The sequence below is a fragment of the Narcine bancroftii genome, chromosome 5 (genome assembly GCF_036971445.1).
Source record: "Narcine bancroftii isolate sNarBan1 chromosome 5, sNarBan1.hap1, whole genome shotgun sequence".
NCBI classification, from domain to species: domain Eukaryota; kingdom Metazoa; phylum Chordata; class Chondrichthyes; order Torpediniformes; family Narcinidae; genus Narcine; species Narcine bancroftii.
This window is the reverse complement of record NC_091473.1, coordinates 187,413,558-187,425,798: the sequence shown is the minus strand read 5'-3', so window position 1 is coordinate 187,425,798 and position 12,241 is coordinate 187,413,558. Positions and strand designations below refer to the sequence as shown.

The following is a 12,241-nucleotide window of genomic DNA, read 5'->3' as shown; positions in this document are numbered from 1 at the left end:
GTTAACATGAGGGGGCATAGTTTTAAGGTGCTTGGGTTGGGAGTAAGGGGGGGGGGAATGAAAGAGATAGGTTCTTCACACAGAGAGGGGTGGGTGCCGGCAATGGTGGTGGAAACAGGGACAAAAGGATTTTTTCAGAGATTATTAGATAGGTACATGGAACTGATAAAAACAGAGGGTTATGCAGTAGGGAAATTCTCAGCAGTTGTTAGATTCCGTTATTGAGCTGGCACAACACCGTGGGCTGAAGAGTCTCTGAACCATGGAAAACTTGTACATCCTCCCAGTGACCCTGTGAGTTTCCCTCGGGTGCTTCAGCATCCTCCTAAGCCACAGAGACATATTTAATCAGTTAATTAGCAAATGAAATTGTCCCTGGTGTTGACTTGTGAGAAGAGAGTCTCTAGAAAATGATGAACACGTGAGAGAAAATAGGTCATAGAGAAGGCTATGGTCTTAGATAAATGGGATTAGTATGGAGGATGACGTGATGGTCTACACAGTGGTCCACTCCTGAGTTGTGTATATATAATATAATGGGATTTGTGTAAACGGGTACTTCATACTATCAGCCAAATGACCTATTTCTGTGCTGTGTGACTACAAAATAACTTGGGGGGAAGAGAGGGGGTAGGGATGAGACAAAAAATATTGCTGAGCTAATAGTCAATGGGCTGATGAGCCACCATCTACACTGCAAGAATGAAAAGTCTCCACACTATTCTACACATGGTCTGAGGTTTCCATTGCTTAGATTCGACCAGCCATACCTCGTTTGTTCCCTCCTTAAAACTCTCAGGCTCCCTATCTCCTCTTGCAAGACATGTATAATAACCAAGATTTTAAAAAAAGTCTGCAAGGTTGAGCAGATTAGGTTAGCGGCCGTGGAAAGAACAAGCAGTTAAATTTTCAGACCTGGTGTCCACAGTCTCTTGCACTGCCACCAGACTGAAACCACCCACAAATTAGAGGAACAACACCTCATATTCCATCTGGGCACCCTCCAATCAGATGGCATTAACATCAACCTCTGCTTTTGGCTAGGACTCTTCCCCCCCCCCCACCACCTGACTCCTTCCCGATCCCTTTTTTTCTGTCTTCCATCTCCCCTCCCTTGTCTCCCTCTCTTTCCCTACCCATTTGTCTCCTTTCCGCCAGCTCTGCTTTCACAGAGCTAACCTCCCCCTCTCCTGATAGATTCCCATCCTATCTCTCCAACCCACCCAATCAATTTCCACGTATGTCCTCTTGGCTGTTGGCCTGTGCTCCTCCCTTCACTCATTTATCCAGGTGCCTATCTACCTTTTGCTCACACCTTGACGAAGGGCTCAGGTGGTTGTGTTTCTTTGCCTCAGCCCAACTCAAGGGCACTGCGGTGAACAACCACAGTCTTGAGTCCTTCCCCTTGGTCTCAGCCCCACAAATGATGGGGTGGGGGGGGGGAAGTAACAACAAGGTGTCATAGTGGTGGCAATGGGATAAATAAAGAGCGTATGTAAAAATGTACAATGATGGGAATATACAGGCATGACATTAAGGGTGTGTAGAGACTTTTCCTTTTTCTAAATAATTTATTTTCTTGGCCTCCCATTCATGAACTCTGTAGGACCTGCTGAGTTCCTCCAGAACTAAACATGGTAAGTGTATTTCCTGGACCGGAAACATTTTCCAATAACATGGGACCTCCATGTCGATGCAATCACAAAGAAGGCTCCCCAGCTACTACACTTTGGGAGGAGTTTGAGGAGGTTTGGTATGTCCCCAAAGACTTGTAAATTTCTACAGGTGTACTGCGGAGAGCATTCTGATGGATTGCAAAATTGTTTGGTATGGAAGTGCCAATATACATGACAGGAAAAGACTACAGAGGGTTGTTCACTCGGCCAGCGACATCATAGGCACCAACTTCACTCTATCGAGTGCATCTACAAGAGGTGATGTCAAGAGAGCAGCCTCTATCCTCAAGGACCTCCACCACTCAGACCATGCCCTCTTCACTCTGCTACCATCAGGAAGGAGGTTCAGAAGCCTGAAGATAAACACTCAGCAGCACAAGGATGGTGTCTTCCCTTCCGCTGTCTGATTTCTGAACTGACAATGAACCACAGACACTACCTCACATTCTCTTCTTTTTTCACTTTTTTTTAAATATATGTTAAGTTAGAGCAATATTTGGACTTGTAATGCTGCTAAAAAGTAACAAATTTTGCGACACATGTTCGTGACAATAAATTCTAATTCTGCCTAACCTGATGACTATTCCCAGGACTTTATTTCAGATTTCCAGCATCTGCAGTTTCTTTCTTTTTAAATCCAATTCTTTAATACCTGGATCCCTGCCCAAGTTTTGGTTAAGAACGTAAGAAGCAGGAGCAGGAGTCGGCCATCCGACCCGTCAAGCCTGCTCCGCCATTCAATGAGCTGATCTGATGATCAGCTCATCTCCACCGACCTGCCTTTACCCCATATCCCTTAATCCCCCTATTGTGTAAAAATCTATCCAACCTTAAATATATTGCCTGAGGTTTCCATTGCTTAGATTCGACCAGCCGTGCTTCAATGGGCAGCAAATTCCACAGAGTGAAACACATAGGTCTGTGTTCGCTGTGATTGTAGTAAAAATGTTGGAGGAACTCAGTCAGTCCAAAGATTCACCAACCCCTGGGAAAAGCAGTTCCTCCTCATCTCCGTCCTAAATCTACTACCCTGAATCTTGAGGCTACGTCCCCTGGTCTGGTCTCCCCCACCAATGGACACACCATACCTATTTCTATATTATCTGTAGTGAAAACACAACACTGGAGAAACACAGCAGGTCAAACGGTGTACTTTAAATAGCAAAGATAAAAATACACAACCAATATTTCAGGCTTGAGCCCAAATTTTTGTAATATAAAATACACAATTTAACCAGCTGAGTTTCTCCAGCACTATGTTTTTACTTCAACCACGGTGTCTGCAGACTTTTGTGTTTTACCTCTAGTGGAAAATGGCAGTGCTCCCACTCCTATGGACCTCCAGAGAGCAGGGAGTGGAGACAGAGTGCTCACGCAAGGTCCAAATCCTCACTCTGATTGCAGTCTGATCTTTACAGGCTTTAAACAGCCTGAGACCATGGGGTCTGCATCCAAGATGGCAGTGCCTTTGAGTGGCACGAGGGCTTGCAGGCTCTGAGGAAGCAGAGGACTGGCGCAGGGCATGGGAAAATGGGGAGAATACTCCCCATTTGAGAAGCAGAGGAGACAACCCTCAAGGTGGATGACCATGGCGGGGGGGGGGGCGTTTCTGTAATTGAAGGAACACACAGTGGCAGGCTGCTGGTGACTTGAGGCAAGCTGCAGGACACCACGGTCAAGAAATTCACACCGGGCTGGAGACTGGCTGAAGACATTGGATGCGAGAGGGTGCCGAGGTTCAGGAATATGGAGTTCCGGCTGCAGGGGGATGTAGAACTGTTGGAGGTGAATCCATGCTCAGTCGATGACTGGGTCGGGAGGGGTGGTGGTGGGGGCTGTATTTATTTAGACATACAGGATGTTTCAGCCCACGCTGCCCAATTTATCCCAATTAACCTACACGTCTTGAACAGTGGGAGGAAAACGGAGCCCCTGGGTGGGGTGGGGGGAAGAACCCACGCGGACATGGGGAGAATGTACAAACACCTTGGAGACTGCGCGGGATTCAAACCCTGGTCCAATCCCAATCACTGGCGCTGCAAGGGCTTTGAGCTACACCAACTCCCTTCTCTTTCTCTGACTGTAAGAGGCGTTTCAGGCAGTTTCTGCCAATGGCGAATCTCTGCCTTATGGCAGATGAAAACAAATTCTGTGTAATATTGCACAGTCTGCATTACATGACAATCAATTGAATTTTGATCTTATCTATGCTTTTGATGATTTGATATGTTTCTATAAGAAAGTATTCCCAAGGACACTCAGGGAGACTAGTGTACAGATAGTGGGGCCATTAACAGAGATATTTAGGATGTCACTGGTCACGGGGGTAGTGCCAGAGGATTGGAGGGTGGCTCATGTTGTTCCGCTGTTTAAGAAAGGGTCCAACTGTAAGCCTGGAAATTATAGACCTGTGAGTCTGAAGTCTGTGGTGGGTAAATTGATGGAAAGTGTTCTGAGGGATGGCATTTACAAATATTTGGAAGAACAGGGATTGATAGGTAGTAGTCAGCATGGTTTTGTCAGGGGTAGATCATGCTTAACAAACCTTATAGAGTTTTTCGAGGGGGTTACAAAAATGATTGATGAAGGGAAGGCTGTGGTTTTGTCATGGTTTTGTCAGGGGTAGATCATGCTTAACAAACCTGATAGAGTTTTTCAAGGGGTTTCAAAAATGATTGATGAAGGGAAGGCTGTGGATGTTGTCTATTTAGACTTTAGTAAAGCTTTTGACAAAGTTCCCCACAGGAGGTTAGGAAAAAAGGTGGAGGCATTAGGTATAAATAAGGAGGTAGTGAAATGGATTCAACAATGGTTGGATGGGAGGTGTCAGAGAGTACTGGTAGAAAATTGTTTGTCCAATTGGAGGCTGGTGACTAGTGGAGTTCCTCAGGGATTGGTCCTGGGTCCACTATTGTTTGTTATATATATTAACAATCTGGAAGAAGGGGTGGTGAATTGGATAAGTAAGTTTGCAGATGATACAAAGGTTGGTGGTATTGTGGACAGTGAGGAAGATTACCATAGCTTAAAAAGAGATATAGGAAAGCTAGAGGAGTGGGCTGAGAAATGGCTGATGGAATTTAATACGGATAAGTGTGAAGTGTTGCATTTTGGAAAGGCAAATCTAAATAGGTCATATACATTGAATGGTAGACAATTGAGGAGTGCAGAGCAACAAAGGGATTTAGGAGTTATGATAAATAGTACCCTCAAAGTTGATACTCAGGTAGATAGAGTGGCGAAGAAGGCATTTGGAATGTTGGCCTTCATAAATCGGAGTATTGAATTCAAGAGTTGGGATGTTATGATGAAATTGTACATTGGTGAGGCCAAATTTGGAATACTGTGTGCAGTTTTGGTCACCAAATTATAGGAAGGATATAAACAAAATAGAGAGAGTGCAGAGAAGGTTCACGAGAATGTTCACAGGATGTCAGGGTTTGAGTTACAGAGAAAGGTTGAGCAGCCTGGGGCTTTTTTCTCTGGAGCGTAGAAGATTGAGGGGGGATTTGATGGAGGTGACAGAGAGAGACAACGTGGATAGGCTTTTTCAATTAAGAGTGGGGGATATTCAAACCAGAAGCCATGGTTTGAGATTGAAGGGGGAAAATTATAAGGGGAACATGATGGGAAATTTCTTCACGCAAAGGGTGGTTGGGATGTGGAATAAGCTTCCGGCGGAGGTGGTTGAAGCAGAGATGTTATTTACATTTAAGGAAAGACTGGATAATTACATGGAGGAGAGAGGATTGGACAGTGGGACTAGGAGGGTGGGGATTTGTTCCGGCATGGACTAGTAGGGCCAAACTGGCCTGTTCTGTGCTATATATGGTTATATATCACCTCTGTTACGAACCCAAAGGACCCCAAATTCCAGCAGCAATAGATATTCACCAAGACAAGTAGTTAATTAAACAAAGGTTGCTTTTAATGATCTTTAAACTTGAAAACAGAATCAAACTTTAACTTATCACTATTAACTTAACTAATCTAACTTAACCCCCTTCTAATTCTAAGCGCACATGTATGTAATGTGTGTGTAAATTCTTTGGTTCACAGTTCAATTTCACTTCTCATTCTTCTAAATTCTTTGGTTGCAAGCAATTCTTATACTGTGCACAGAATTTAACATGTATAAAGTTCACCAGACTTTGGTGCTCGAAAGGTAAATGTTTACTGCTCAGGAAGGTTCTTTGTAGGTTTGCAGAAATTTGTTGTTCCAGGGTTTCCACAACTGAGGTACCACCATTAGACTTGCTGATGAAACTTGCCCCATCAGGTTTCTCTGGATGAGAACCTCTTTCTTTCAGGCTACCACAGAGTTCCATCTGTTCCCCTTATTCCAAAAGAAACATCAGACAGGTAGCACTTCCAGCCATCCGCCGCTCTGGAGTTTTCTGTTTCAGTTCCAACCACCTTCTCCTGCTTGTTTCAGCTGTGACTTTCTCTCTCCATCTCAGATTCCAACTGCCAGCCACATGTTCCCCCCCCCAACTCTCTCTCTCTCACAAAACCCCCTCCTTCTCCAGCAAACAATAGGAATCAGTTTTCTGCTCCCATCTGTTGTTTTTAGGTAAACAAGAACCTTTCTGGGCACTCTGTCAAAACCCTTGCAGAGAGCTTTCAACAGCCAGAGGGTCTCCAGTCCATTCATTTCATGACATCATTTCAATTAGGAGCTACTTGTGAAATGCGCATAGCATTCTCCATACTTTCTGTAAAGTCACTGAATATGAATTCTTCAGTATTTCAAATAGAATCTGTTTTAAAGTGTGTGCTTACTCTAATTTTACCAATTTATCTCCCAAATACATCTCGAAATATTCTATCACACCTCTCAGTCCCGTGAGCACAGTCCTAGATGACAACCTGTCCTAAGAGGCTCATAAAGTGGTCATGGTTCTCCCATCAACTACTACTATTTTACTTTAAATCTTTCCAAACCCTCATATGGGAAATCCTTACAAACTTTCAGGCAGAAATTTCCGCCCGCCTCCAGCCACCCCGATGGACGTGGCCGCCGACCAATGGTGGCACTAGGGCTCGCCCGCTCTTCCCTTCCGGCCAATCAGCGCGCCGGCCTGGTGAGGAGGTGGGACCTTCGGCCGGATAAGATGGCCGCGCTCCTCCTCCACTTCAGCGCTGTAGAGAGGCATGAAACCCGCGCCAGCAGTCAACGCGGCCCGGTAGGGCCCAGGGGACTCGACGGCCTGAGGTGGGGTGGGTGGGGAGAGAGAAGCCTCGGCTTTTGATGGTTGGTCCAAGAGATTTTAATTCCCTTATTGTGTTACCTGCTTCTCTTCGCCGGTCTCCTCAGCTTGCACCTCCAGCTCGCGGTTCTCCGACATGGCGAAGGGCGCTAGGATCGACCCCTCTCTTTAATCCAGCAGCTCGGTGTCTGTTTCGGGTGATTTTAATGTTTTTTTTAAAATATATAATTAAGAGAATTTGTATATAATCTTTAAAAAAAATCAAACGCCTGCGTTTCCTACCGACCGACCGCCAAAGATGGCCGCTGGTCTCGGTGACGTCACCGCGCAGGGCGACGTACTGGAAGCGCCTTTGATTGACGGCTACCCGCTCCACTCGGTCGCAGGAGAGGCGGCGCCGGTTGAGCAATCGGCTTCGACCTGTAGAGGGAGGTAGGCGGTCCCCCCCTCCCGCATCACGTCTGGCTGACCTGCAGGACACTGCAGTGCAGGGAGGGAAGGGGTTGTATGACATGGGATGGCCAGTAGGGCTAGGGGCTATTCTTTCCCACCCTCCCCCTGGATTTCGATTGCAACGAAATGAAGCAGTTGGCCTCAAGCTCCTCCTGTTTGCTTGCTTCCTTCAAAGGGCTAGTATTGGTGTGAATGGGCCAAACAACTATCTGCTGGGGACTTGTATAGAGATGTGCGCTTCAAGACTGTCTCTCATTTCATGCTGCAGGCAATTTGCAAGTGATCCATTAACCCACTGATCGAGCTTTTGGGAGGGATGTGGGAGGAGGCAGGAACAGATGGAGGAAACCCACACTGTCCCCAAGAGAACAGACACGCAGTGACAAAGATACACACAGACAAACTGTGGCAGGGGTCTCTGGTGCAGAGGCTTCAAGAGATACACCACATGGAAATGGGTTCTTCAAGAGATACACCACATGGAAATGGGTCCTTCAAGAGATACACCACATGGAAATGGGTCCTTTAAGAGATACACCACATGGAAATGGGTCCTTTAAGAGATACACCACATGGAAATGGGTCCTTTAAGAGATACACCACATGGAAATGGGTCCTTTAAGAGATACACCACATGGAAATGGGTCCTTTAAGAGATACACCACATGGAAATGGGTCCTTTAAGAGATACACCACATGGAAATGGGTCCTTTAAGAGATACACCACATGGAAATGGGTCCTTTAAGAGATACACCACATGGAAATGGGTCCTTTGGCCCAACGTTCATGCTGACCCAATTTGCCTACGTGAGTTCAGTCTGGGTGCCCTCTGGATTAATGGCATTGGCATCGACTTCTCTGGTTTCTGTTAGCCCCCTTCTATCCCTAACCTGCTTCTGTGTGTCTCTCTCTCTCTTCCCCTACCCTACCCAATCCCTCTGTCTCCTTCCAGCTCTGCATTCACAGAGCCACCCTGTCCTGTTGGTGGGGGGGGGAGGAGGGTCACTATCTTGGAAGATCATTTCTGAACCTAACATGCTAATGGCATCGTGAAGAAAGCATGTCAGCACCTCTATTTTCTTGCAGAAGTTTGTCGCGATGTCGGAAATCCTGGCAGATTTCTAAAGATGTGTGGTGGAGTATGTGCTGACCGGCTGCATCGCAGTCTGTTATGGGGACACTACTACCCCTGGGTGTAAAAACCCCACAAGAGATAGCGGACGCAGCCCAAGACATCACAGGCAAAACCCTCCCTGCCATCGGAGAGCAGCAGCGATCATCAAGGATCCACACCACCCGCTCTGTTCTTGCTGCTGCCCTCAGGAAAGAGGTCACAAGACTCGCTCCACCAGGTTCCGGAACAGTTGCCACCCCTCCACCATCAACAAACTCTCAGGGACTCATTTAAAGAACTCCAGCACTTCAATTATTTTTCCCCTCTTGCACAGTCAGTTTGTTTACATTTCTTTATTTATGTGTGTATGTATCTTAAGTACAGTTTTTGAACTACCAAAAATTGGTATTCTGCCATGTTAGCAGAGAAAATAATCTTCCCTTCACCCCAGCTTTTTAATTCCAGTGCCTGCCTGCTTTTCACTCGTACCTTGGGGAAAGGCTCGGCCCTGAAACATTGATAGTATATCTTTACCTCCTATGGATGCTACGAGACCGGCTGAGTTCCTCCAGCATTTCTACAATCACAGTGTCTGCAGACTTTCATTTTCACTCCATTTTCCTGCACTTGGCCAATATCCTTGTCTACTCACATATCTTTTAAAACCTAATTGTTCCTGCCTCTACCACTTCCTTTGGCAGCTTGTGGTACACAACCACCCACCTCATTTGCCATTCCATTCTTCCACTCTCATCTTAAACCCATGCCTCTAATTTTGGACCCTCCTATCCTTGAAAAAGACGGTTTCCTTCTCCACAACCCCTCCCAATTTCATAGACCCCTCCCATACTCCAGGGAGGATTGCAACCCAAACTTTGTACCTCCACCTGGCTATTGAGCTTAACTACACCCAATTGACCAACAATCCTGGTAGGTTTTTGAACAGTGGGAGGAAATCTGAGCACCTGGAGGAAACCCACGCAGACTCTAGGAAAAGATGCAAACTCCTTACAGACAGTACTGGATTCTAACGTTGGTGCTGTAACAGCATTGCACTAACTGCTATACTGCCGTGTTAAGAGGAATAGCTCCTTGCCCTCTGCCCTGCATCATTGGGTACACCTCCACCAAGACTCTTGACCTCTGATATGCCAAGGAAAGCCCCATGAATCTATCCAGAAAAATCTACAGGAGGTGCATGATATCTGTGGGAGAAAAGAAACTTTGAGGAAATTTGGTGTGTCACCAAAGTCTTGCAAGTGTACCGTGGAGAGCATTCTGACTGGTTGCATCACTCTCAGGTATGGAGGTGTCAGTGCAGAGGACAGAAAAAGACCACAGAGTAGTCAACCTGGCCAGCGCCATCACGGGTACCAGTCTCCACTCCATCAAGGACATCTACAAGAGGCAGTGTCCTCAGAAAGGAGCCTCTATCTTTGCAGGCTCCCACCACCCAGGCCATGCCCTCTTCTCACTGCTACCATGGGGAAGGAGGTGCAGGAGCCTGAAGACAAACACCTCACAGCACAAGGATAGCTTCTCCCTGAATGGACAATGAACTGGAGACACCGCCTCACTTTCTCTTATTTTTCCACAAATCTATTTTTAAAATGTAATTTTATATCACAATGTTTGCAACAGTAACAACACATTTATGACAATGGATTCTAATTCCAACCCAAGTTTGAGGCCTCTCCTCAAGTCCTGGGTCCAAACCCGCCAAGCGTCTGAAAGCTGACAGAATCGAAGGCGATTGTCCTCTCATCACCCTCTTCAATCACCTTGTTCCTCTCACATTCCCTCCAGTCCCCAGTTTGTATGCTCAACAATCCTCACCACCAGATTTACTGTACAATGTGCAGGGAAAAGTCTTGTCTGCTACTGTGTTGGTGGGAATTGAAGTAAAGACCTGCCCTCCATCAACACTGCCGGTCTTTCCAGGAATTCCAACGGTGCTTTCCCTCCCACCTCCATAAGACCATGGACAGAAACATCAGCAAGGGAATGGGATGGGGAATTGAATTGGGTGGCCACTGGGAGATCCATACTATTGCAATGGGCAGAGCTGAGATGCTCAACGAAGTGATCTCCCAGTCTGCATCTAGTCTTTCTGATGTAGAGGAGGCCACAATGGAAGCACCAGATGCAGTAGATGACCCCTACAGGATCATAAGTGAAGTGTTGCTTCACTTGGAAGGCCTGGGAGCCCAAATGATGATGGTGTGGGGGGGGGGGGGGCATGGGAGAGAGAGAGAGAAGGTGAGGTGTGGGTGCAAGGGGACAATTGGGGAGCGAGTCATGGAGGGAGCGGTCCCTGCAGAAGGCAGAGGAGAAGGAAATGTGTGTCTGGTAGTGGGATCGTGTAGTAAGTGGCAAAAATGGCTCAGGATGACATGTTGGATGCAGAGGCTTGTCAACGCAGGGTGGTGTTGACAAGGAGGAATTCCGTCCTTGTTGCATGTGGGGCCAGAGCATGTCTGTGGGTAATGGATGATATGTGGGTGAGGGCTGAGTTGATGGTGGTAGAGGGGAAGCCACGTTGTTTGCAGAATGACATCACAGATGATCTGGCATGGAAGTCCTCGTCCTCATAGCAGATGCAGTGCCATGTATTGAAATCCTAAAACCTCTGGCAGCTGTCCAAAAAAATGTGAGGAAAATACAAAAATTAATAAAATGTGGTTTAAAATTGTAAATGTTCTCTGAAGTAACCCACAACATTTGGTGAAGATGAGAGCAAATATTCAGCTCATGAAGTACCTTGATCATGCTTCACTGAGCAACTGTATGAATAAAGTTGTGTTTGAATAGAGCTGGGACCCTTTATAATTTGCTATTATCGTCCCAGGAAAAAAGGTATTGGCTGTCCACCTTGTTGAAGCCCCTCACAATCTTCTGTATATCTCTATTGAGTTGTCACTTCATTGCTCCAAAGAGAATACTCCAAGCTATGTCAACCTTGCCTCATAAGGTCCCTCCAATGCAGGCAACATCTTGGTAAATCTCTGCAGAGCTTCCATATCCTTCCTGCAATCAGAACTAAATGCAATACTCCCAAGTATTTAACCAGAGTTTCACAGAGCTAATGTTACCAATCCCATGTCTAATGAAGGTCAATGTACCGTAAGCCTTCTTAACTACCCTTTCAACTTGTGCAGCAACCTGGGGGATCGATAGACCTGGATCCCATGATCTCTCTCCCTCCAAACTGTGATGAATCCTACCGTTGACCACGTACTCCACCTTCAAGTTTGACCTTCCGAAATGTATCACATAATGTAGGAATCAGTATCCCAGCTGTGGTCTTATCAATATATATGTACATGAAAGATGAAAAGACTGCAGATGCTGTAAATCTGAAATAAAATTGATTTTTTTTAAAAATGGCAGTTTCTTGTAACATGCACTGAGCTAATGAATTTGTTGTCATACACATTGTACTATGCATGTATGCACCAAAATGTTTGCTACTGCCAAACAGGTACTTGCAAGAGAAAAGGTACAATATTAAAATTATTGTATTTAATCACTTTGTCATCTACAGTTAGGCATTCAACACAATCCCCTCCTGCCATTGAGGACATCCACAGGGAATGCTGCCATTGGAGAGCAGCAGCAATCACAGCACCCAGCACACGCTCTTTTCTCACTGCTGCCACAAGACTTGCCCCACCAGGTTCAGGAACAGCTACTTCCCCTCCACCATCGGACTCAACAACAAACCCAATTAAGGACTCGTTTAAGGACTCTTACTTTGTACATTATTTATTACTGAATATTTATTTTC

The 12,241-nt window shown here is 46.0% G+C and overlaps 1 protein-coding gene across 3 annotated transcripts in view; it reads right to left on the bottom strand.

Annotated features, from left to right (window-relative positions):
* LOC138764377 (alpha-endosulfine-like) overlaps positions 1-7,222 on the bottom strand; it is a 29,404-nt gene extending 22,182 nt beyond the window's left edge. The window contains exons 1-2 of one of the 3 annotated variants that reach the window (XM_069940224.1): positions 7,169-7,216; positions 6,968-7,074 (exon numbers count right to left, since the gene is read on the bottom strand). In XM_069940224.1, coding sequence (XP_069796325.1) covers positions 6,968-7,024 — 57 coding nt within the window. In that variant the 5' untranslated portion in view covers positions 7,025-7,074; positions 7,169-7,216. Of the gene's footprint in view, positions 1-6,967 lie in introns of all 3 variants that reach the window. The other 2 variants (XM_069940225.1, XM_069940223.1) reach the window with 2 other exon arrangements.
* Positions 7,223-12,241: the final 5,019 nt, after the last annotated feature.